Raw genomic sequence first — 27,135 nt, 5'->3', positions numbered from 1 at the left:
TTATTAATGATAGTAATAAACACTTATTTTCTAAGGCCTAATGTTTATTCTACTAAACAAAGGTTTCAATATTTTTTTTAAATTTAGGTCTAAAAAGATAAATAATTTATTAAGATAATGAAAACCTTATCTTTTTTAAAGTTTATAATTTACAATCAAAGTTAGTTATTTATAATTGTAATAAACACTTATTTAAAACGTTTAATGTTTATTCTACTAATAAAAACTTTAAATAAACTAAATATTTTGTATGTAAACTGAGATTTAAAATTTATCTTTTCGGCATTAATTAGATAAAATAACTATACAATTTTGATCGATTATATATTAAGTTAGCAAACTATAAGTCCTTTTTTTTCTGAGTGGTAATTTTGAATAAAAGTAATATAAATACTAAGCCAAAAGTTAATGCTAAGATTCTACAAAAATATTGTGTTTAAAAAAAAATAAAAGTTTTGATTTATTAAAATGCAACAAAAACTTATTTATCTAACAAGGACTACTTTAATTGAACTGTTTTATAAGATTTTATTTTGGAAAAAAATTAGTCTTGTTTTATTTTAAAAACTAATATAAATAGTTATCAACAAGTTTTGTTGTTTAATTAGCCCCAATATACAATTAAACCAAAATTTAAAAACTATATTTTTTAAAGCTGAAATAAATTTAATATTTACCATGCAGAAAGTATTTTTTAAATATATTTATTCTGCGCAAACTTTTTTGAAATAATTTATTTTTACAATTATCAGTCATAGCGATAACCACTGGTATACACAACGCTTTATTTTGTAGAGGTAAGCATATATTTCTACAATTTGTAAGAAAATCATAACTTACTTTGTATGTAATTCGAAAAAGAGCCATTTATTTCCAATCCGCTATCATTTTCCGTCCGTCTATGTGAACTATATCCTACATGTTTACAAACTATATGTTATTTCTCAATACGACAAGTCTTTTTTCAATAAAATTAACTTTCATTTAATCATCTCCTTTTAGTATGAATTTCATGTTTTCAGTTCTATTTGAAAAACTTGAATTCTTTCAATCCAAAATAAACTTTATATTCTATTTAAATATTTAACTATGCAAATGAACTATTTTTTTAAATTGGAGCTTGACCTTTTTAATTAATATCGGATTCACTTAATTTAGGATTTATTTTTCTAAGATTCGTAAGGTTGAAGTGCAATCAATTACTTTGCTTAAACGCTTAGTAGATAACCGAATGTTATATAATCTTTATTCAATTTCGACAGTAACTTAAAAGAAAGAATTTATTTAAGAAAAGTTGAATATGATTGCATTTGATCGAATTATGCCTCTACGTAAGTCCTTATTACCCATACTTCGAATAATAGCTAGTGAAATAAGTAAATATTAAGCTCAGGAATAATGTAGAAACTACTATAAGTTAAACTAGTTTAAATAACTTATTTTCCCTTTTCTTGTAAATCAAATTTTTTTTTAAGTGACTGGTATATAACTAACTTTTACATACTTAACTTATACCCTAGCCTAACTTATTAGTGGTTACATGACAATTCAAATTAGAACAACTCAAATTCCGGCAATTCAAATTCTTAAAAGAATATTTAAAATACTATATCTCAATAAATAATATAAATTTGAAAAAAACAAAAAAACATACGTAGATCTTATTGTTATCAACAGCCACTTTTTTATTTTTTGCAAAATGTTGAATATTTTTCAAGGTATTTTAAAATTACTATATTTAAGCCATATCTTGAAAAGTGTTTAATGTTTTGCAAAAATAAAATAAAAAGGCTTGTAAATGTATATAGGACCTATACATGCATTTTTTACATTTGACAAATATACATTACTTTTTTAGTAGTGACCCTTTCATTTTTTAGTCAAGAATTTGAATTGTCAGAACTTGAATTGTTCGAATTTGAATAGTCGGGTACCCCTTATTAGTATACACTTATTATTAGATTTATGTATTCGTGACGTTAATCATAGTTATTCGAAAAAATAGAAAAGCTTTTAATAAAATTTACTTATAAATTAAATAGTTTTTAGATTTGTTTTCCATCACTAATAAGCTATAAGAAGTCTCAATTTAGTTTAAAACTATACAATTGATTACCATTACACTAAAACATGAAATTGTATTATCAAACTTGCTCTACATAAACTAATTAATACAGCAGCAACTACCTAGAAAGCTAAAATGCTCCCTTTCCTATGCCGGAATAAACAATAATATTCGCTCTCAAGTGAACCAAACGAATAAAACTAAAATCACACGGTAAAAAAAGTACAAGCGAAAGTCCAAAAAAGCGCGGCTAAAGTTAAAAAAGCAACAACTTAATCATTTGTTACTTCTATACGGTTTGCATGCTTGAGTAGTTTTTATGTTTACTTTTCTCTTAGAAAATGAGGAACTTGTTTTATAGTTAAAATGAGCTATATATATTGTTACAGGTTTTCACTAAAAAAACTTAACATTTAAGATTACAATGTGAAGAAAAATTAATAACTTTAAAAAATTTGGCACTCTTTGAATTATACTTTCAATACAGTCGAAAAAAAAACGCTTTGCTGCTTTTGAACAAAAGCTTATCAACACACACATGAGCTGCATTACTTTAATTATAGGTTAAATTAACTTCATATAAATATTCGTTGTTTTTTTCAAAACTAGATATTTCAAATTTGTTGTTTCGTACATTGTATTCTTGGAATTTTATTTTTCAACTTAAGCCTCTAACAATTTTTAATTATCTACTTAACTATTATCAGGGTTGCCAAACCTTTTTAAAAAATTCTTCCAGGTTTTCTGAATTTCTTCCAGGTTTTTTAAAGTACCTGTATTTGGGTCTATTTTTAGTTTAAAGCTAAGCTTAAATTTAAAAACTCTGCTGAGTAGTTTAACAAAATTGAAAAGATACTGTAAAGCTATTTTAAATGTGTTTTTTAATAAAAAAAAAGTGATGATGACAAAACATTTTTATTAGTTTGGTGGATTTTTGTGTCAAATTAAAATTTTTTTAAATATCCAAGTTTTTTTAGCCTAAATTGTCAAATTCCACGTTTTTCCAGGATTCCATGTTTTTTTGGCAGCCCTGTATAATACATTTAAAAATTAAAACAAAATCAAGCTGTTTGTTGTTTTAAAAATAATTATTTTTAGAGTCAACATATCAAAACCTTGAAAATTTAAAATTTTATGTAATAAAATAAGTTATTATATATTTTGGTACCTAATAAAAATAATTATAACTTACTGACAAAAAAAAAAACTTAAGTTTTATTTATTTTATTAAAGTTGGATTAGCTATTCTTAGTAACTTTTATAACATAAACTTTAAAATACGGTTGTATAATTTGAGGCAAAATATTTTGATAATATTTTTAAAAAGAAACAAATACCCATACAGCCTAAACTGCTTAAATTAAAAGCTCAATATTACTTTGTCAATTAAATCTTTAATTTTAAAACAGTTCAAATAAAAAAAACAAGAAAGCAATACATGTATCGCAGTAGTACTACTTTAAAGACGAAAATCAGAAAACGAAACTAAACTTAACGAGACTAAATAATTATTATCAAGAAATGATCAACACAATATGGTAGTTTTATACACTTAAAAATGGAATGAAAAACAAAATTTAAGGCAAAATACTTGAAGTTTTTAATTTTTCAGTAATAAACAATAAAATAGCTAAAAATCTACAAAACTAATATAGTTGAACGCATACTAATTGGTATAGTAGTACGATGTGCATTAAAAAATGGAAACTAGGAAACACAAGTAGTAAATACATTTTATCTTGAAAAAAAATTAAACATATTTAACAAATAAAAACATAATGATTATAATAAACATAAGATTATTGCATTGAAAATGATCAACTTTAAGTAAAGAAATTAAAACAATAAAATGTACTAGAATTCTAAATGCACTAAAACCTGGGCTTTCTGGCTATAAGTAAATTTATAACGTCAAGTTACTAATCCATTTTGTAGGAACGATAAAGAACATTTTTCAAAAGTTTTCCATTTCGAATTAAGTTAGGTGAATACTTTTGAAATTTACTTTGTAAATCTATGTTAACGTTATTTATCAGACTAAAGTTAGGTTAAACGATTAATCATTTACATTTAGAAATGAAATATTAATTTCAATAATTATTTTAACCGAGCAATCATTAGTAAATCATTATATAACCGAGCAATCATTAGAGCAATCATTAGTATTAATTTACACTGATAACTGTTTTTATTGATTGAAAAATTAGTGTAGATAAAAAAAATAACTTTTAGTTAAAACTTTTGAATCATAACATAACAACTTTAATATATCACAGTTTTGAAAGTATATCCGTAATTATTCTACGAATGATAGTCTTCAACAGCCTTAATATTAATGTTAATATTGTCAATCAAACTTTCAAGCTTTTCAAATATGAAATCAAAGTTCGGTCTGCTAGCAGAATTTTCGAGCCAACAACTCATCATTAGCGAATAGACGTCGTGACTGCATTTCAAAGGTCGATTCAGTCTGTGACCTTTGTCTACAAAATCTATAACTTCCCTGTTTGTTGCTCCTGGGTATGGTGTTTTCCCTCCTGTAAATTTAAGCTTTTCAATTTATGAAAAGATGCCTAAAATTTCAAAAACTTTCAAAACAACTGTTTTAATGCTAACAAATATTACTTAGAATTTTGATCAAAGTACTTTATAAATCAGAATATTATAAGTACTTTTAAATTCAAAAATATAACTTATCTACTTTAAATAGTGTTTAGTTGTAAATTTTATAGTAGTATAAAGAGGAAAACAAATATAATAAAACTTAAAAAAAACAAAAATATAAATAGTTAGAAAGAAAATACTTTATCAAAATACTACGCTGCTTTAAAGGAATTATAAAATTTTATTTTAACATTTAATTTAATGTATAGTTCATTTATTTTACAAGTTAAAATATTTAGAATATTCTTGTAAAAACTAATTTACGTAACTACTTAGGGTAGTATAAATTAGGCTCAGAATCCAAAAAAAAATATACAAATAGTATATGAATTTTTAGCAATAGATTGTTTTTACACAAAAAATTTAATTAGAAAAAAAGTTTACATCTGAACGTTATAATTTTAAATACTTTTATTTTGTACGTTTTTATATTAATTCTTTTTTAATTACATTTGTACAAACTATAGACTAAATATTTAAAATTATAAAATATGTTTATGTTTCATATAACCAATTTTAGCTAATTTGTCAAGAAAATTGCAGCAAAGGTGTTTAGAAGTGAATTTTCATTTAATTTTGGATAAAATAAAAAGAGATTCATACCAAATAAAAGAGAGTTGAAATATTTAAAAATCAAGCATAGATAAAAAAAATATATTAACTAAATCACAAACCCGAAAATATTTCCCACAGCAAAATACCAAAAGACCACACATCAGACTTGGATGAAAACTTGGCATAATGCAAAACTTCAATCGCCGACCACTTTATTGGAAATTTAGCACCGGCTGAAGCATTGTACTCGTCTTCAGGGACAAACCTTTGATATTTTTTAAAAACGCAATAATTGACGTATTGAGTTTAACAATGTTTTCTAAATAATAATGACGCAATGAGACATTCATAAACTACATAACACTTTAACTCAAGTGACCGTTTTAGTTTAACTTGCAGCATAACTTTATACAAAAAAAAAAGAAATAATTACTGATTTTAATGAAAAACAGACATACCTACTCAATCCAAAGTCAGCTACTTTAACTACTTTGTTTCTACCAACAAGACAGTTTCTAGCCGCTAAATCCCGGTGTATTATGCTTTTTTGTTCCAAGTACTTCATACCATCACATACCTGATATTTATTAAATATACAAAAAAAAACCTTACTTAAAAATGAACAAGTTTGTTCAGAAAAAAAATATAAGAAAAAATACAACATGAAATAAAATCTTGATAAATAAACACTCTGCTACACAAAAAATATCTACAAAAAAACATTATATACTTAATTAAGCCAAAGCAAACACATCTTACTTGTTTACTCATATTTAGCAGTGTTTCAGGGTAGTCTACTAAACTTTTATATTTCCTCAAGTAATCAAGTAAACTTTTGTGTTCCATGAATTCAGTGACTATACATATTGGATTCGACGTTACAATTCCAAACAACTTAACTAGGTGCGGATGATCCATGTTCCTACAGATTAAATTGAGCCGGTACTTTTATATTAACAACTTGAAGACTAGAAAAATTTATAGTTTTAAATAGTTTTTGTTTTCATAATCATTTTAGTAACAAAAAAGTTTGTTTGTTAAGTTTATAAATAAATTAAAATAATGCTTGATTTATTTCTAAAATACACATAAAATATTTTAATACAGCTTTGTTTTGCAGCACTTTGAAATTAGCTTATATTAATAATTTACATCTATATTAAACTTACGCCATGACTTCGGCTTCATCGATAAAACTGCTTTCCTCCATTGAACCTTGCTTCATAATTTTCACAGCCACTAACTCGTTGCCTACTTTTCCTAACTTAACAACACCGAATTGACCTTTAATTTTTTTTAGTTTAATTAAATGTAAGTTTTAACATTCACAAAATCACAAACCACTTCCAAGTTCACTAAGCATTTGTATCTCGTTAAAATCAATCAGCCATCGCGAATCATTGAACAACTTAGGTGTTTTGTAATCATTTGGAGCCTGTCGTAGCCGTGTTGACAACCCTGTATTTACATTAAAATGGTTAAAACATATCTTAGTGTAACTTAGTTAATTTATGCAATTGCTTAATTAACCTAAAACTATTTTGTTATACTTTTATATCATATAAACAATCTATTTTACTTACAAGAGAAGTGATATACAGTAATTTGAAACAGAATTTAAATTACAAAAAAATCAAAAATAAGCAATCAATCAGCATACAAACTTTTTAATAATATTATTGGTCTCATTAAACATAAATAATAAATTGTTGTTTTTAAATGTATTTATTTATTTACAACTTAAGGATATTAAACCTTGAGCTATCTAAAACACGATTAGAATAAAAATCCTTTATATAGTTCTAAAAAGTAAGTAAATTTCTTATACTTCGTATTTTGAAATAATCTGGCTGAATTTACCAACACTGTGGCAGCTATGAATATAGTTTTGTATGAGGTTTAAAATATTTTTGATTTATTTGTTTAGTCATGAGTTATTTATGGTAGCTGAAATTTAGTAACCTGTATTACAATAGCGTACTACTATATTATTTAGGTCATTTTACTTAGTTTAGTAAGCAGTAAAAAAACTATTTACAATTAGATACTTATCTAATATGAAACCTAATACAATCTTAATAGATTAAGATAGCTTAAATAATAAGTTTAAAAACTAAAAGAAAAGCTTTTTAACCAAGACTTTACTAACTATATTTGAAATTTAAATTTAACTAAAAAATTAATTTTATTTTTTTGTTTTGGGTATTGAAAAATTATTTTTTAACTCACTTAGTATTTTAAGTGATTATAAAATTAAACAGGTAAAAAGAAGCTTTTTTTTTCCACACAATTTTACACAGAATTAATAAATATTTATATATGTATATATAACTTTTTTTGGTTGTTAAAAGCTTAGTAACTTTTTTTTCTTTATAAATTTACAAAAGATCAGTTTTCATGCATAACCAATATGTATTTAAAATATATCCTTATCTTCAATTTTAAAAATGAAAATCTAAATTTTTTATTAGTTCTATATGAACAATTTATAAATTTTTGAATGCTATGACCAAAAGAATAGTATTATAATGTTTTAAAAACTATTTTTTTGTCAATGGATCTAAATTGAAACATTTAAGATACAATCAGACACTAAAACCAAAGAGTAAAAATTGAGATTATTTTAAAACAATGTAAGTTTCTAACCTTTTTATTTAACACCTTTAAACTATGAGCAACTAATAGTTAGTTAAATTTTTCTCTGAACATTTTAAAAGGTTGAATATATGATTGAAACTACATTACTAAAATAGAATAATTTTCCGAAAATCTTACAACAAACTAAGTAGTTCTAAACAATGAAGCAATTAGTATTTTTCATGTTGTCAGTGCTTACAGCTCAAAAACTTTACTTTAAAAAGTAAATGTGTACTTTGCAGTCTTTAACTATAAATAAATAAAAACAATTTGCGGGTTAAGTTTTATAAAAACTTATTTCAAAAAAATAATAACAAAACTTAAGATAATTATAAAAGAAGTTATTGAAAAATAAAAATTATATTTAGTTTTTATTGTACGTTTAAATAAAGTTTAAAAATGTCAAAGAAAAAAAAGTGATTTTAAATTAGATTGCATCAAAATACTAACAAAAAAACCGTTTTTATAAAAACGGAAGTTTAAACAAAATATGACGCACAGCTAAGGCGTAACTAACTGATTTATTAAATCATCATTTAAAAAGAAAGTATTAAAAAATACTTATTAATTAAGAGTAAATTTTTAAGCTTGGTAAAATGCTTGTTTCACTAAGTAATTAATTTAAAAAAAACATTTAATAGTTTTAAATATTATAAGCTAAAAACTTAGCAAGAATCTTTTGTTGAATATATTTAAAGATTAATTAATATAAACTGTTTAATAAATTATCCTTTAAATAGCTTGTTGCAAATTTTACAGAATTAGTTAATATCATTTTATAAATAAACCATTTTTATCAAAAATAAAACTACTGTATAAATAATAAACCGCTCGGCATTAGATACAGCGCATAAAAAAATCACAATTATATATATATATATATTTTTTTAAATATATTATATTCCAATTAAACAATGCAAATACAAAGCTTTATAAACTCAATATAAAACTTAAACTCATTAACCTAGTCAAAAACAATAAAAGAATGACCTTTTTTTTAAATTGATTTGAAATTCAAATTTAGCTTTTAGTAACTAAAAATTAATCATAAATAAAAACATAAATATTTAAAACTTTAGTCAAAATTCATTACTTTATTTGGAAAACTAAAAAATTTTGTTTTTTATAAAAACAATTGTTGACTAAAATAACGATTTTTAAAATACAAAATTACTTCGAATAATTAAAAAAACTAGTTTAAATGTGAAGTAAAAATGGTTAAAAAAAAATTAATGAAGAAAAGTTACTATTTTAAATCATACTCAACTATTTTACTTTTAAATCAGTTTTAAAAAAGCATATTATGTTGAAAAATGAGCTTAAATCTAATAGAAAACGTAAAACTATTTTTTTACTTACCAGCTGAATTGTGAAAATGATAATTAATCAGTTCGATAAGTGATGGCAGTTTATGATCATATGATAAGTGATAGCCTTCGCTACTTGACTGAATACGATAATGTTTTACAGTTGCTGGGTTAGTAGGTCTATATAACACAAAAACATCAAGTTATTTGGATTGAAAAATCATGATAAAATATTGGTTTTGTACTGGTATTCATAGAAAATAAAACGATATACGAAAACAGGACATCACTTAAACGAAAGTAAACCTCCGGTTCAAAAGGTACTACATAAACGTTTTACTACTAATTATTTCAAACTTACTCTCCGTTCTTAGTTACAAGAGACAGTGTAAACTGCCCAGGCATTTGGTTTGAGTTTCTTACAACAAAAGTACCCTCTCGTCCATCACTTAGCAACCTACTTTCAGCATTAGCGCGGCTACAGTCTCCAATGTACCACCTGATAAAGTTACATTTGATTTTGATAGGCTTAGATTAAAAATCACTCTTTATTTTAAGTAATAAAATTATAAGAAACTCTGCACCACAAATTTACATGAAAATTATAACCAATATAAAGAAGTTTGAAACAACAAGTAAAAAAATTATTGAATGTTTTACAAATGTTCATAACATATCTGAGCCACATATGCCCTTACACTTATGTTCTGGCTTGAAAATTTCAAAATAGAGAAAAAAACTGTAACTTAACCTCGCCGGTTATATACTAAACTAATTTCTTTAATACAGTGCAAAAGATCATTTTTAGAACTTGTTGAGAAATAATGTAATTTATTTAAAAACATTACTAAATTTAATTTTATTTTAAAATTAGTAAGTAAACTAAGTATTAAAAATTCAAAAAATAATAATATCTAAAATATTAGTTGTTGATAAGGTTAGTAACAAAAGATCTAAATAAAACTAAATCTTTGGAATATAGCAATATGTTTTTGTTGCAATATTTTACTAATCAGTTTGTTATGAAGAATTTTTAAACAATTAATTTAAAAAGCTTCGCATTGTAAAACAGTGCAGTTAAATTGACTTATCTTTCTTTAATGACACTAAATTTTGTATAATTTATAACTCCTGTAACAATTTTAATCAGTTTTGCTACTACTAAAAACATTAATAATAATTTTTTTATTTAAATTTACAACAGAGAGGTCATTTTTAGTCATTTTAACCTGTATTATAAAATATCTTGTGAAGCATGAAAGTTTTGTTTTTGTGATGTTTCCTAGACTTTTTTATATCGGAAATCCAAAGTTAACTGTTTTTATAATCACCCTAATGTAGATGTTTAAAAATAATATTTTCCAATAAATTTGAATTTTTTGTTTCATATTAAGTTTATATATGCTTTCGTGTACTACTTTGAACAAAACTCGAACATAAAAACAAAGCTTGGTGTTAGTTATAAAATTTAAAAGTAAAATATATATTTCAAATAATTCAAAATAACATTTACCAAATAAATTAAACGTTTTACTTCAAGTTTTACAACTATTACAAATACTGTGTTTAAAAGTTTAAAAAACTAATATCAAAAAGATTATCAGTAATTTAAAGGAGATGATTTAACATTATTGGGTTTTTTTGCAAGTTACCTTTTATTATATAAAAAACACATACTTTTCATTCAACGCTAGCTTATCCTCAAATTTTTTGAGATAATTTTCTGGAGCGTATCCCCGCTCACCCTTGCTGTTCTCAACATACCACCAGTGCTGCTGCGATGACTTAATAACTTTATACTTTTGTCCTGCTTCCAATTGCAAGTCTTCGTTTCTTTGTGGCTAAAATGTAATCACATCATGTTTAGACTTTAACAATATTAGACTTTATAATTAAGGTTTACCTTTTTTCATTTTAATTTATTGTATAGACTAAGTAAATTAATCATTAAGTATTAATTGTACTATCTAAATTATAAAACTAACCTTAAAATCGTACAAGCAAATAAAAACTTCATAAGACTCATTTTGTGATGGAACTCTTCTTACTAAATATGTGAAGAAAACTTGTTTGATTGTCAGTAAGTAATAATAAAAAAAAAATAACATTTACAATAAATATATTATTAGTTTAAGTATTTTTAAAGTAATCATAAACATAAGTTAGTTATTTTTTCTGATTATCGCTATTTTTTTTTATTATAAATTAAATAGAAGATTAAGAACCAAAATATTTATATGGAAACCTTTTTCAGAGATATCTATTCTTTATCTTAGTGTTATTTTTAGTTATTTACTAAGATTTTCACTGAAAAAAAAACACAAGGTAGTATATGGTAGCTATAAAAGTTAATAGTACTACATACTTGGAGGAGATGGTGGAAAGTCTTGAGACGAATGTGGAAGTGGAGGTAGAGGTTTGATAAAACTGTTGCTACGACAGCCTGGAGAGGATTTATCCGTGTTATGACAACATTGCCATTTTCCACTAGAATAAATCCTTAAATGGTATTTATTCTGAAGTTGAATTCCTGATGCTGCACAAGCTAAAATGTAAGACTACTTTTATAAGAAGTTTTTCATTTATATTTTGTTTTAATAGTTGTTTTTTGATAACTTTTCAATTAACTTTAAAATGTTGTATACCAGATCATCAAATCAAATAAAAAATTATTTGGAAAAATAAATCATTATTTAATAAAATATCAACTTTATTTTTTTAAGAGTATCACATGCAAAGCTAGTCAAACACTTAATTTATATTTTTGAATAGTTATGATTAAATTTTTATCACTTTTTGTTAACATTCTTAAAATTCAAGTTTTTTTTTCAAAAAATCAAGAAGTGCAGCCATGATTTATTTTTTCAATATCTTAAATTTTAAATAACTGATTAGATCTTACACCATAGCTGATGTAACTATACCCATAAATACTAACACACAGATACTTTCAAACAGTAAAAACTACTTCATTGAAAGTTTAATTTTCATAAGATACTTTAAACTAGCTAAAAAGCAGGAGATCCCTGCCTTCAATGAGTAAAAGGTGGAATTGATTATATTTTAGGATAGAGTAATAATTTTGTAAATTTTAAACAAAAAACAAAAACCCAGAAATTAGAATTCAAAAAATTATTGTTAGAAAAGAACTAACTTTTGTTAACAATAAAGTAGAAAAATAAGATAAAATATTTATTTTAAAAAAGCTTAATTTTGTACAAAGTTTATAAGTAAAACATTTGTCAAAGGTTAAATATTGTTGCTTGAAGGGCCAGAATCAATTCCGTAGAGGCAAAGATAGTTTATGACTTAAGAAACAAAGTGCAGATCTACTAATTGGTTTTAAAATTGATAAAATATTTTTTTGCTGGTGTTAATTTTCAAATACTATCCTATTTTAACATCTTAACATACAAATTATATAAGATACGATATAATTTAAGTTATAATAAGATAGTTACATTAAGAAACAAGTAAAATTTAATTAGCATCTACTGTAACTAAAATAGTGTGAGATACACAGTTTTTTTTTTATTTCATTGATAGTTTTCAAATAATTGCAACATTAAACCTTGTTGAATTGCATTCACCCAATTAAGTCTGTCTTCTAAGGATTTAGCACAGCAATAAAGATAAAATCCTTTGTGTCTTATCTGTATATTTTACAAAAATTAATCTTAGATAAAAAGTTACATTGAAAAAAAAAAATTATTATCAAAAAGCTATTAGACAATTAAAAATAATTAACATCAAGCATTTTCTATGTTTTTATCTACAGTATTTAGTGTTTTTTTTTTTGTTATACAACTTATAGAAAAATCTTTTATATTAATTAGTATAATTAAAATTAACTTCTCAACACTGAGATTAGAATAAAACTATTCTGAATATTGAATTCTTAGTAAACTATTGTTTATTTTATAGTTTAGCATTTTAACTTTATGGTCATTGCCACTATGGCAACTAAGCCTCTTACAGGTTATTGTTTTTAAAATGTTAAGTATTAACTTAGTTTTCTAAGGTAAGCAAAAATCAACTAGCAGTTATTTAAGAAAGGTTGACTTTGTAATAAAATCGTATTAAATAGTAATACACATAATTTAGTATATTTATTACACTATTTAATAGCTTTTTTATAATTTATCAGTTGGTTATTAAAGATTAAAATATGCAAGAAAAGCTCCATCATTTTTTTAATGTACCCTTAAAAACTTTACTTCTAAATTATTTTAAATAAAATACTTTAAATAGAACAAAAATTTATATACTTGAAAAGCACTTGTTCGATTCAAAGCTTCATCACTGAGTAAACCAACATAAGTTATATCTTTCAAATTTACAACTCCTTTTAGTTTTCCACGTTTCTGAAACAAAGTAGGTTTTGAATCAAGTATGTAGTTGATGGGTCAATGAGTGGACGTCAACTAAAAAAATTGATAAAATCTTAAAGAGAGCATAGTCTTTAACTTTTGTGTAGATGAGGAAAAAAAAAAATTTACTGACTTTGAGTTGTTTTAAATTTTAATTTATTAATTTTATAATCACATGTATAGTAGGTAGTCAGCCCTATTTTAAAAAATAAATGAACAGTCTATAAAATATGGGTGCACAACTATTCAACTTTAAAGAACTCAAATTCCCAGAATTCTTAAAAAAATTTTCAATGGGTGCCTACTCAAAATTTTCTACATATTTTGCAAAAATAAAAATAGTTTTAGTTTAGTAGGTCTAATTAATACCTACAAGCTTCTTTTTTTTTAAGTAAGAATTATTTTTAAAGTTGTTTAAAACTAATTTTGAAATATAATAATTTCTAAAAATCTTTTAAAATCTTTCAATTTCAAAGGAAATGTGCAAAAAAATAAAATAAATACTTCAAACAAGCTTAAACACCTGAGAATACAAGATAATAACAATAGAACTTAAGAAAAAACGCTGTCTTTAAGGTTTAAAATTTCAACCTACACTTAAAGAAAAATTTCAAACAAGCCTGAATATAAGGTAACCTATAAATGACTAGACTTTTAATTAAAAGTAAAGTTTTTTTTTTTTATTATCAGTTGTAGACAGTGTTTAAAACTTGTTTTTGGTAACTTAATTTATGCATCAGCCTTACTTTAGCAAAAACACTTTTTTGAGAGTCACAGAAATTATTTGAATCTAGTGATCTACCATAAGTATTTCTGATATTTTGATAAGGTTAGATTCAGATCAGTTTTAAAAGCTAAGAAAGATCCGGATCTATTATTTAAATTAGGATGTGACCAAATCAGGATCTTAGTGAAAAGGCTGGATCAGGCCGGATCTGGTATATCATTATTTGAAGCCTATGTAGTTAAAATTACACTACCCATTTATTTTTAATATTTAGTCTAGTGAAAGTGATTAAAAATAAACTTAAACATATAAAATAAAACAAATATTAAGGCAGGTCATTTGGTTCTCACTTAAAATCTAAAATCTTAAGATTGAAACAACAAAATGAATGAAAATATTAATGTATTTACTGAAATTGTAACTGATAGTTAAACTAAAAAGTAAAACCTACATCACTAATTAGCTAGTTCAAATATATAATCAAATCATTTTAATAGAATAAGCACAAAATTTAGAAACATTGGTAAAGAACTAAAAATTTGGTAAAAAAAAATCAAAAATACTGAATTTTTAGATCAATATATCATTGTTTTCTGGGCAGTATATTTCAAGTGGTATTTTTGCTTCATTTTTCCAGAGTTTAAAACTTTAACAACCATCATTTAATAGTCATACACGCAACAACATTAAAACTTTGTCAACCAGTACATCTAAACAATTTGCTCAAAACATATTTTTGGTTTTTCTAAAAAGCTTTTATTTAAGACCCCATTGCTAAAACCCAAAAAATTACCTTATTTTAAAGTTACATAAAAAGTTTTATTTTAGCATTCATACAAAAAAAAAATGCAATAGCTAATTGTACAATGTACAATGCTTAGAATTAGAATGGGTTTTAAAAAATTGAGTGTAGGAATGCTGAGAAAATAGTACTTTAAATAAGTTTTAGCTTTGTTATAAATAAAAGGTTTCAAAAATAAACTTGGTGTTTTAGAAAACTTGTTTCAAGACTATTAATGAGAAGATTTGAAAACATGAAAAGTGAGCAAGAATGCCACTCAAAAAATACCACCTAGAAAACAATGATACATCAATATAAAACTCACAAAGTATGATATTCTATTTTTTATCTATAAACAACTTATTGTAGTATAATGGTGATAACTGCTTATACATTTAAAAAAAAATCAGTATTAAAGTACATATATAAATATAATTATGGTAAAATAAATATGACAAAAATAAAATAAAATTTAAAATTTGTTTCAAACCTCAACAGAACCTTCAAAATATTGAATTTTTTCGCCAGTAAGAACAAAAACTCTCTCTTTAAAATTTGATGGACTAAAGCTTTTTATTTGTTGAGAACGCTTTGTGATCATCCCTACTTTTAATTCATTTCTGTACATTATCTATCAAAGATAGATTAGTACTTTTTGCTGAGTTGAAACAACTTTATATTTATTTAAATGATGGATCCAATCATTAAAAAAGTTTACTCATAAGTTCATTTCCAAATTTAACAATCTCTAAAACAAAAAAGGCAATGCTTTTTCTGTATAAAAAAAATATTTTTTGTTTGTTTTTCAGTAAGAATTATTAATCTTCTCACTCAAAACTTTAGAGACTTTTAAAACATCATATTTTTTACACTACCATGACATTTAGTAGTTAAATACAAAATTAACTAATGTAATTATAATAATCTTCTTAAGTTATATTAAAATAAAAAAAGTTAAAAAATAGTTGCACATAAAAACTTGTTATTCATTCTTATACAATTACTATTTTAAAGTAAAAGGACTGAACAAGCATTTTCAAATCTACTAAGTAGAAGTTAAACATAGAATTTTTTTCAGATTGGGTGGTTTTGCTTATCTAGGTTACATACAACATTCAAACCACTAAACTTAATTTCAATTATAGAACAGAGTAAACAAGAAGTCTTTTTTAACTCCAGAGAGAAACCGCACTAGATTTTATGGGAAGATGTCAAACATGCACGAAGACACTTTTGCTAAAAGACAGTAAACAAAAAATTACTTTTGCACGTAAACACTTTTACACGGATTGATTTTTTTTTTCTTTTTTTTATAAATTCATTTCTACTATTACTGTTACCTCTACCCTTACCCTCGGGCCTCGGTTGATAAATTTTTTTCTTCTTTTTTGTTTTTATAATATAACTATTTTCTATATATTTTTTTATTTTCTTGTGTGTTTTTTCTTTAATAATTTTTATTAGTTAATTTTTCTTTTTTTTCAATTTAGTATCACTATTACCCCTAACCCTTATCCTCGGTCGGTAACTTTTTTTATTAATTTAGGTTTGTTTTTAAATTCACTTGTTGTTTCTATCAATAATTCTATTAATGATTTCAGTAGTTATTTTTTTTTAATTAATTTATCGTATATTTTTTTAGATGTCCTGCAAAATTTTCTTTATACAAAAATGTCCCTTTGTGCATATTTGACCCGTTCCCAGATTTTTTATACTATAATTGTTAAGCGTCTAACACCTTTATATTAAAGTAGTACTTTTTATGAAGCATCTTTTATGGAGCTATTATTCTGTGCACAATTGCAGTTATTTTGCAAAATATCACCAAGTATTTGAATGACGTCGTATCTTTATTTTGGGTAGTTTTTGTATTAAAGTATTTAGAAAATTACAAAAAAAAATTATAAAAATTACATTACAAAAATAAATTTAAACAATTTTTAACAAAAAATGGCTGCAATAAATGACACCATATAAAGTTCTACTGGTAAATTTTGGAGCATAATTTTTGTAATGGTAAACGAAAATATACTCATTAATACATATCATCAAAATCTTAATTTAATAGATCACAGAAATTTTAGTTAAAACAGTTACACTTACTTTTTTATAAGCATACACACGTTCTTCTTTTTACAGTGCTGATAAATAATATGAAAGATATAGCTAGTTTTATATTTACTGTTAACCTATAACTATTAACTATGAGAAAAAAAAAAGAATATATATATAATTTTCCTTGTTACCTTTGTACAAGTATTATAATAACAACCGCATGTTTTATAATAGTTTCAGTTTTTATTCAAAGCTTTTTATATTAGTAGTGAAAATAACATTTCTGTCACAGAACGAAAATTAAAAAGAACTACTTTGCAAAAATTGATTCAAAATTGCTAACTTGTAACTTTATAGACATCGACGTTGTCTAGCGTACAGGAGAAGAAAATCAACATCTTCCAGCTACGGTGCCTCCGTCGTATCGTTGGAATAGCATTGCAACAAAAGATTTATAATAAGGAAGTATTGAGACTCATTAATCTTACTACCATGTACTTTACCCTTAGTCAACAGGGCTTCGCTGGCTCGGTCATGCTCTAAGGATGAGCGAAGAGAGCATTCCAAAGTCTTCGTTGCAAAGCAAGTTGGCTGTTGGCAAACGCAAGCAAGGTTGTCCAAAACTAAGTTTTAAGGAAGTATGTAAGCGTAAAATAAAAAGCTTAAACTTAAAGATTAAAATATGAAATAATGAGTTGTTGCTGCTTGCAAACGACCGCGTCACATGGTAATCTACTCTACACAAAAAACTAAAAATAAGAAAAAATCACTACTTTTAGATACCGAAGCAGACGCAGAAATGAAAAACAAATAATTTTTACCTATTTTGTTTTTATTAATAAATCTATAATTTAATCTAATATCTATTTGTTTTATTTATTTATTGAATCCCTGTGTTTATAATTTAATTTTGTTATTTATGTTTATCCTTTTATGCACAATACACATAGCTTATTTCGGCTGGTAGCAGGACCGTTATTACTTTTTATTGTACTTTAATTAATGAGTACACGACAAATAAAATTCAGTCGATTTAAATCACGACATATCAAGTTTTAGTAGTTTTAAGTTATGGCTAGACCTTCTAATATTTTTAAATACGTTTTTTCCATTTAATTTTTTTTGAGTGATTACCCATTAGAAATTTAAAAATATATATACTTTTAAAAGTACTTTGAGTTGTAATGTAAACACAATTAAATCAAAGCATACTTATTTTTTTTTAATAAAAACACTAATAGCTGTTTTAAACTAGTTAATGAAAAACAGTGTAAACGGTGTTATTTTGGTATACTATCAAAATCCACCCGATTTTTTTACATTTTCTTTATTTACTATTTTATTTTATTTTATATATTTTTAATTTTTTTTTGACTTTCACTGTTATCCCTAACCCTTACCCTCGTTCGGTAAGCGGTTCTCGAATTTGATTGTGTGGATTTTGATCGGTTGGATTTTGAATGTGTCCTGTTATTTTTATGCAAAAAAAAATTAACTTGAATTTTGCTGAATTAATTGTTTTCACCTATACTTTTTTACATATAAATTTAAAAAGTATCTTTTTTAGTGTGTAGCTCGATTACAATACACTACATCAAAAAGTTTAACCATGATTTTTAGTGTCGACACTGTGATCGTGTTTAGTAAACTTACTTTCATTCTAATTGAGATTAGAGTAAAATATTAGATCTCAAATTTTGAATAAAAAAACTTGTTTAAGACCTACGTTATTTTTAAATGACAATGTATAGTTTTATATTGAGTAATAAATGTGCTAAAATAGATCGTTGTAACAGGTAACAAAAGACATTAATAAAAAAATTTTTCAATCAGATTAAAAAAATATTAGAACTAAGGTTATAATGTGAATTTTTTTATGGCTTAGCTTAGATAATCTTTTAATATATTTATTCTTTCAAAAATTTATTTTACAAACCAAGTTTCGGTCAAAGACCTCGTCAGTGCTTAAATAAATTTAAGAAAAGGTATGTGACAGTCATGGAAAATAGCATTTAAACAATTAAATCAAAATAAAACCAAATTATTACTGAAAATTTTTACTTAAGAAACTAAACAAATCAAATTTTAATATTAAGACTGAGTTTTAGTAGAAGTTTAAACTTTTAGCTAAGTTTTAAAATCAATATAACAACAATAATAATAATAATCTAAGCTGTATGTAGCTTTCTTTTTTCTTCTAGATAATTTACAGAGTAAACATTGCTTAAGCAAAAGTGTAATTAATGAAGTGAGCTTAAAATTTAATTGAATTTGGTGTAGCTTATTTTAATTTAACGTAATTATTGAAAATTTGAACAATCTTATGCTTTTAATCCCTATTGAAATTTAAAATCCCGCTCAAATGCTTTATATGAAAGCTTATAGTTAAAATAAATTTTTACTTTTTCGAGTTTATAGCAATTCAGCTAGGTAGTTCATATACAATGATATGTAACATAAATTATAGATGTCCATTAGCGTTTATAAATACTTTAGTTTTTTAAACTTTGGTCCCTAAACGTTTAGTCTTGAGCTTGACAAATTTATAGTCAAAAAAGAAGAAAATCTAGAACAGTTACTTTAATATAACTTTATAATAAGGATTCTGCTTTGAATATAAAGAAATAGGAGAAAAAGCTATAACGAGCCAAAATTAGTTTGTTCTGTTAAATATTGTATGTAATTATAACTTTAAAATAAATTGTTATTTTTCAAAGTAATATTTCAGAAATGGGGATTATTTATTTTGAAGCTCAAATACCACACTCTTTATTGTACAAAATATAAATGAGTATTCCAATTAAACAACTCCAGTTATACATGGCTTCCTAAACACACAAATACTCAGGAGGACAGTTTGAAATAAAAAAAACTCTGAAACTGAAAGTTTTGATATCTAAATTTAAAACAATCTTTTTTTAAGTTTTTAAAAGTTTCAGGGACACTAGACCAAAACTTGGTACCCAAATACCTAAAGCAGTTTAGGCCAAGTCTTGTTCTAGGTCTTTCAGTTATAAAATTCATTTTCTTTTAAAATCTTGTATTGTGTGAGTGAACAGAGCTAGCAAGTGTAAATCTATTGTGTTCTACATCAAATCCTGTTATAGTATTACGCATCAACTTACAAATTTGCAATCTATACACATCATTTAATTTTAGTACACCAGTTTTTTTAAACAAAGGGTATGTTGTAGTCAAGGCAGACACAGAACAAACATACCTAATTACTGTTTTTTGCATACAAGCAACTGGTTTTAAGTAACAGTCAGCAGCACCACCCCAAGCAGATATACAATATTGGATGTGTGGATAAAACAAACTGTAATACACCATTATCAAAGTACTCGTATCCAAATAATATCTCAATTTTGACAAAACAGAATAACTCCTAGACAGTTTCGATTTCAGAGAACTCAAATGTTTCTTCCAATTCACTATTTGGATTCATAGTTTTGACATAATTCATAATCTCACTATCAGAATTTCACTAAAGACATTATCATTTTTTACTGAATCAGAAAAATACTCATCATTCTTGACATCAAGAACATCTTTTCTCTCTTTTAACAAATTGTCAGCAATATTTACAAAGTTTTTATTCATTAGATTGGCTACACATTTTGGGTCATTCACAGTTATATCACACTCATCAAGCACACCTTTAATTAAAAACTAGACGTAGATTTAATAGAAACAATATGATTCACAATTTTCCATAGTTTTTTACTATTTTGTTTATTCCTTTTAACTACTTGTTTATAATAAAGTCTCTTGGAACATTCTATTACTCTGTTTAATGTATTTCAATATTTTTTAAAGGAAACAGATTTTTTTTTAATCCTTATTGGCAAATTTAAACATTAAGTTTTTAAAGTTAATTGAGATAAGTATACCTTTTGTTATACACGGTTTTTAATTTTTGTTCTTTTTTACTTAATATTTTGACTGGAGCATGATCAAATACCGTCCCACTAAAAATACTCTTAAACTCATCCCAACATTTATTAAAATCTTCACAATCTACAGCACACAGATTCATCTTTCTCAATTTCACACTCAAATCATTCAGAAAAGCTTCAACTTCAAACTTACTCAGAAGGGACCTCAGATCACAATATTCATTTTTGGACTTGCATTTAATTTCACAGATAACAGGCATATGATCAGATATATCATAATCCACAACATTGACATTTAGCTTTTCACAGTCAAAACTAGAATAAACATGATCAATCAAAGAACTAGAAGAATAATCAGCAGAATGCCTAGTTAGAGAATCCACAAATTGCAAAGCACCAGCACTAGAAATACAATCCAAATAGTCACAAGTACGCTGATCTCCATTAAACAAGTTTATATTTATATCACCACCAATTATATAGTATTTATTCTTTTCATTTAACAGTTCTAAAACATTAAGAAAATTTTCTTTAAAAGTATCAAATGCAGTGGTTGGATGTCTATATACATTACTGACTATAAAAGATTTATTATTATCAAGTTTAAGAGAGATCCACAGGTCATCTACATCACACTGTTCAAAAGACACACCTTCTACAACCTCATAAGAGTGACAAGCTCTAACAAAAAATGCAACACCACCAGATTGATTACTATTAGAAAATTTATTTACAAAATCATATCCACATAACTTACCTACAAAAGGTCTCAGATTTGTAAGCCATGTTTCACTCACACAAATTACATCAGCCAACCCCTCAACTACACTCAAAAATTCCCCAATTTTATAAATATTTGCGTTTAAGCTTCTTATATTCATAAAAACAATACTATACAATTTTTTTGTTAAATTTCACATTATGTAACTCTCATTGTTTTTTTTCATAAATACTAGGTTTAACTGATTCATAAAAACAATCATTATCAAAGTTATTGACCTTCTGAAAGGGAAAAACAGACTCCTTACATTTATCACAATAAAACTTATAAACACCTTGTTTGTATAGGCTTAATTTCATTTTATTTTCAGAAGCACACTCAACATGACATTTTTGGAAGCACAAAAAACAGGTTAAACAATTTCTTAGGTTTTTACAATACAATTTACATTTAAAACATACAGACATTTTTTGCTCACAGGTTTCACAAAAGAAGGGTAAATCATTTTGCACATTTCTGCAAATTTTTAAATTGATACTTTGGAACATTTAAGATTTATCCATTTAAAGCAGCCTTCATAAAACAAACAGTCTACTATATTAGAAAATTTTTTAAAACAATACTTGCAGAAATCATCACTCCCAACATTAATTAGTCCTTATTTGATATCTATCTATTTGATATTTTATATTTATCTGAAAAGATACTTTATTTTAAACAAGCTATATAAATCCATAGTAAGAATTAATTTGTTTATTAAAAACCAAAATGTTTAATTGATTTTGATTTTCAATAACAAAATCAATATAAACTATTGTATTAATACCATCACTTTTATTGTAAAAAAAAAAAAGCAATTAAATATAAATTTTTTTTTAGTTTATTATAAATAAGTTTAAATTTATTAATTTATATAAAATATAAAATTTTAGCCTAACATTATAGTTAAAAAACACATGAAATATAATATAATTTCAGTTTGATATTGGTGTGACATCATCCTAGGTAATTACCCAATTCTGCTCAAAAACTCGATTTTTATTGATTTATATAATTTTTTTGGCAAAGTCAATGTATTAAAAAAGATAAAAATTTTTGGGCTTCAAACCTTTAAGTTAAAGCTAAAGAAAAAATAAAACATAGCCATGACTAGTTTTTAAAAAAAGTTGATCTAAGTTCATTCTCTTTAAAAACTATAACTTATGAAATATTATCAAAAAAATTTCTTATAAAATATAATTTTCTTTTGCTGACAATTATTGTGAGGTTTCTATTCTGATTTATTAAAGACAATGCTTTAAAAGTGTTTTATGTTTTATAAAAAAAATAGTACAAATAACTTCAAAAAATAACTTTTAAATTAGATAAAGTTTAACTGCTTAATATATTTATTTTGCTAACAAATATGCTTTTTCTTACAATACTATAAGTAATTCATTTTTAATATACTGAGTGAAAATTTTAGATAATAAAAAAAGCATTAATGGAGTCTATGAGTTGTAATCTACAAACTGTGTTGCAAGCCATTGATGCACTTTATAATGTACCTGATCCAGTTAAAAAGAAAAGTGCTGGTCAATGGTTAAATGAATTTCAAAAATCAGTTAGTTATTAATTATAAATAAAAAGATGTTTTCATTACTTATCATTTTTTTAGATGTTTTATCAACTGTTGGCACACTGTGGCCAACAAAATAAAAATATGTGGCCTGTAACATACTTTTCAGCAACATACTAACTTTTTAAGTTAAATAATATATTTCTGCTTACATTAACTGGGCCTTAATGATTGAATACATAAGGCTTCCAGAATATGCAGTTGAATACTCAATCTTTAAGGCCCAGTTTATGTAAGCAGAAAAAGTTCATATACCTAACTAGACTTTTAAATCCTTATATTAAGTAATTTTAAAGTAATTAGTTTGTTATTAAATTTTTTTTTAAAGTGTAGTTATAATTTTGATAGCTGGTATATTTTGGATTGTTTGTAATCTAACAAGTTTTATTAGTATACCAAATGTAAAGAGAAAAAAATTGTACAGTAATCTTCCTTTATTGTACCAACGTATGTTTCTGTGTGTTAATAAATCAGCACACTTTAACTGGGTTCTGTAAAAAAATAAAAAATAATTACTGTAATGAAAGAATAGAAGCATAGAATAAAGTAGATGTATACATGTTTTCATTAAAATGAAATATTTTCTACAGATAATAGTTAATAATAGGTAAAACACTTAATATTAAATCCGACTGTTATAAAACTATAAAATACCTGTGATTATTAAGTCTAAAATAAGTAAAGTAAACTAAAATACACAACAAAACAACAAATCATAATATAAACAAACAACTTTTGTTAATGGAAAGAATAACTGATTCAAATTTTAGATATGCAAAATACATTCATTACATCTAATAATTATGTCTCAATATAAATGAGGTTATTTAAACTATTTAGTTTGTATTGCAAAGTTTGTTAATTTAGTTTTTAAGTTTTTAATCTATTTTGAACAAAAAAAAAACATTAACCATCAGTTAGTGTATCAATAAAACTTAATAAAACTTAGCAACTGTGAAGACAATAAATGTCACAGAAACTCGATGTAACATGTATATTATATATTAAATGTTTTTAATGATCAAATCAAAATTATATACAATTAGGAAGCAGATTTAGTTCAAATGTAAAAATCAAAAAGGAAAAAAAAAAAAAAATTAAGAAAACAAAACACAAAAAAAAAACTTGTTATTGAACTTACAAAGTACTGACCGATAATTAAGTTACAGTGACATATATAAAATCATAATGACTTAAATTACATGTATATTGTATTAAATAATTATTAAAATAGTTGATTGATAAAGTAGCAGTCGGGTGTTTAAATTAAATATCATACAGGTATTTTAAATCTATACAGGTATTTTAAATATTTGATAAGTAAACTGTGTTATATATGTGGTCATATGCTAAGTATAAACCTGCAGTAAAAAACCTACTAGCCCTCTTAGGCGTAGAAGGTACAAAAGCACGGTTTATCTGTGATTCGTATACAGGCTTCCAATTAAACTTGGAACTTAACACATAAAGGTGTGAAGAATTATAGTCGGAGGGTAAAGTGAAAATATGAAATTTTGGAGAATAGAAAGTGAGTTGTGTGAAATAGATATATAAATAATAAATGAATAAAACTATATATTACTTAGGATATATAATTATAATATATGTTAAGTGAATGTGTGTGTGTATGTGAAAGGTGAATGAAAAATATGAAAAGTGGTGAGAAAGCGCCAGGGTGTTATTTGAGGAAGAGCCGTCGGTGTGTGCACAGTTGTTTGAAATATCACGTCTTTTATTTAGTAATTGTTTACTATCTTCTGCTAAAATTGCCATTTGTTCAAGGTTGCATATTTGGCAGATCTTGCTCGCGCTACTGATGTTATTGTTGGCGTGGTGAAGGATGCAACATTCTATTTCTGGTTTGGTTCCATACCTTTCAAAATACTGCCAAACGAAATCTGACAATCTTGTGCTATTCTTTTTATTTACATGCTTAAAAGTATACTTATGCCCGGTGTACATATCTTTAAAGTGACCTCCTGTCGAACCAACATACACTTTATCCTTATTATTATCATTAACATTATTAAAACTTTTGTTATTATCTTCACTTAACTTACATTTAACACGCACCTTATACACAACATTTTTAATTAAGCAGTTACCGTGTAATGAACAGTTTATTTTATTTGACTTACAATAGTCACAATTTTTACTTACATTGTTCTTTAATTTAAAACCACATTTAATTACTTCATTGTTATAAGTATTACTGATACTGATATTATTCTGGTTACTACAGTCATTATTAAATTGTTATTATTATTTTTACTATTATTATTATTAATATTACTATTATTGGTTATGTTGTTGTTATTAATACTATAATTATTATTATTAATATGGTTACTACTATTACCCTTATTACCACTATTACTATTTGTATTATTATCACTATTATTATTATTATTATTATTATTGTTATTATTATTATTATTATTATTATTATTATTTATATTATTATTATTATTATTATTATTAGAACATGAATCATTAAGTACAATTGAGTTTATATTTTAAGTTAGGTTTTTATTGATACTTCTAGTTATAGGTCTATTATAATTGTTTATATTAATTAGATTAATATTATCATTATTGTTTATATTAACTTGTTATATTTACAACTGTTATCGTTTCTGTCTAAACTAATATTAGTTACTTGTGTATTATCTGAATAGTTGTTATTATCTTCAATAGTGTTATGTTTATTATTGTTTTTATTAATTTGTGCTGTCAACTTATATATTTAGATAAAACAAAATTATTATGTGATTGTATCATTGACTTTACATTATTCATACAATTATGAGAAATTTTTAAAGTTTTTTTATTAGTTATTTTACGGTAACAATGGTTATTTGGGAAATTTTTATCTACTAATTTTAAAAATTCTTTACCCAAGTTTATGTTAATACTAGAACAGTTGGTGGGTATTACACAACACACGGCTATTACAAGACTTATTACGTTTATTATATATTGTTGTTATACGTTTTAACTTTAATATACAACACAGTTTACTTATTAAATATTTAAAATACCTGTATGGGATATTTAATTTAAACACCCGACTGCTACTTTATCAATCAATTATTTTAACAATTATCAAATACAAAGTATATGTAATTTAAGTCATTGTGATTTTATGTATGTCGATGTAACTTAATTATAAGTCAGTACTTTGTATGCTCAATAACAAGTTTTTTTTTTGTGTTTTGCTTTCTTGAATTTTAATTTTTTTCATTTTTGATTTTTACATTTGAACTAAATCTGCTTCCTAATTGTATATAACTTTGATTTGATCATTACAAACATTTAATATATAATATACATGTTACATCGAGTTTCTGTGACATTTATTGTCTTCACGGTTGCTAAGTTTTATTAAGTTTTATTGATACACTAACTGATGGTTGATGTTTTATTTTTGTTCGAAATACATTACAAACATAAAAACTAAATTAACAAACTTTGCAATACAAATTAAACAGTTGAAATAACCTCATTTATATTGTGACGTAATTACTAGATGTAATGAATGTATTTCGTTTATTCATTAAGAACAGTAAAATTTGAATCAGTTATTCTTTCCATTAACGTGAGTTGTTTGTTTATTTTATGATTTGTTGTTTTGTTGTGTATTTTAGTTTATTTTACTTATTTTAGACTTAATAATCACAAATATTATATAGTTTTATAATAGTCGGATTTAATATTAAGTATTTTACTTATTATT

At 24.5% G+C, this 27,135-nt stretch overlaps 2 protein-coding genes across 4 annotated transcripts in view; one reads left to right on the top strand and one right to left on the bottom strand.

Moving 5' to 3' along the window:
- Positions 1 to 3,592: 3,592 nt before the first annotated feature.
- On the bottom strand, positions 3,593 to 15,876 carry LOC145843441 (tyrosine-protein kinase Tec-like). 3 transcript variants are annotated; one of them, XM_082950924.1, is made up of 14 exons: positions 15,597 to 15,876; positions 13,497 to 13,592; positions 12,800 to 12,881; positions 11,594 to 11,773; positions 11,214 to 11,275; positions 10,906 to 11,069; positions 9,590 to 9,727; positions 9,281 to 9,408; positions 6,626 to 6,742; positions 6,454 to 6,568; positions 6,044 to 6,206; positions 5,743 to 5,861; positions 5,404 to 5,549; positions 3,593 to 4,602 (listed from the first exon to the last, which is right to left on the bottom strand). In XM_082950924.1, exons 1-14 carry the CDS (start codon positions 15,732 to 15,734, stop codon positions 4,367 to 4,369), a joined length of 1,884 nt encoding a protein of 627 aa, XP_082807050.1. In that variant the 5' UTR covers positions 15,735 to 15,876; the 3' UTR covers positions 3,593 to 4,366. The 3 variants fall into 3 exon arrangements, with proteins under 3 accessions (XP_082807050.1, XP_082807051.1, XP_082807052.1); XM_082950925.1 differs by having other exon boundaries at positions 11,594 to 11,764; XM_082950926.1 differs by lacking the exon at positions 15,597 to 15,876 and having other exon boundaries at positions 11,594 to 11,786; positions 13,497 to 13,588.
- A 7,377-nt stretch (positions 15,877 to 23,253) lies between these two features.
- LOC145843406 (transportin-3-like) overlaps positions 23,254 to 27,135 on the top strand; it is a 32,257-nt gene continuing 28,375 nt past the window's right edge. Inside the window, exon 1 of the mRNA XM_082950883.1 lies at positions 23,254 to 23,384. Within this exon, the coding sequence (XP_082807009.1) occupies positions 23,265 to 23,384 (120 nt within the window). The 5' untranslated portion in view covers positions 23,254 to 23,264. The remainder of the gene's footprint in view (positions 23,385 to 27,135) is intronic.

Source organism: Thalia democratica, chromosome 8 (assembly GCF_965202585.1).
Source record: "Thalia democratica chromosome 8, ktThaDemo2.hap1.1, whole genome shotgun sequence".
In the NCBI taxonomy this organism is placed as follows: Eukaryota; Metazoa; Chordata; class Thaliacea; order Salpida; family Salpidae; genus Thalia; species Thalia democratica.
The sequence above is the reverse complement of the archived record's forward strand: the minus strand, read 5'-3'. Positions and strand labels throughout refer to the sequence as shown.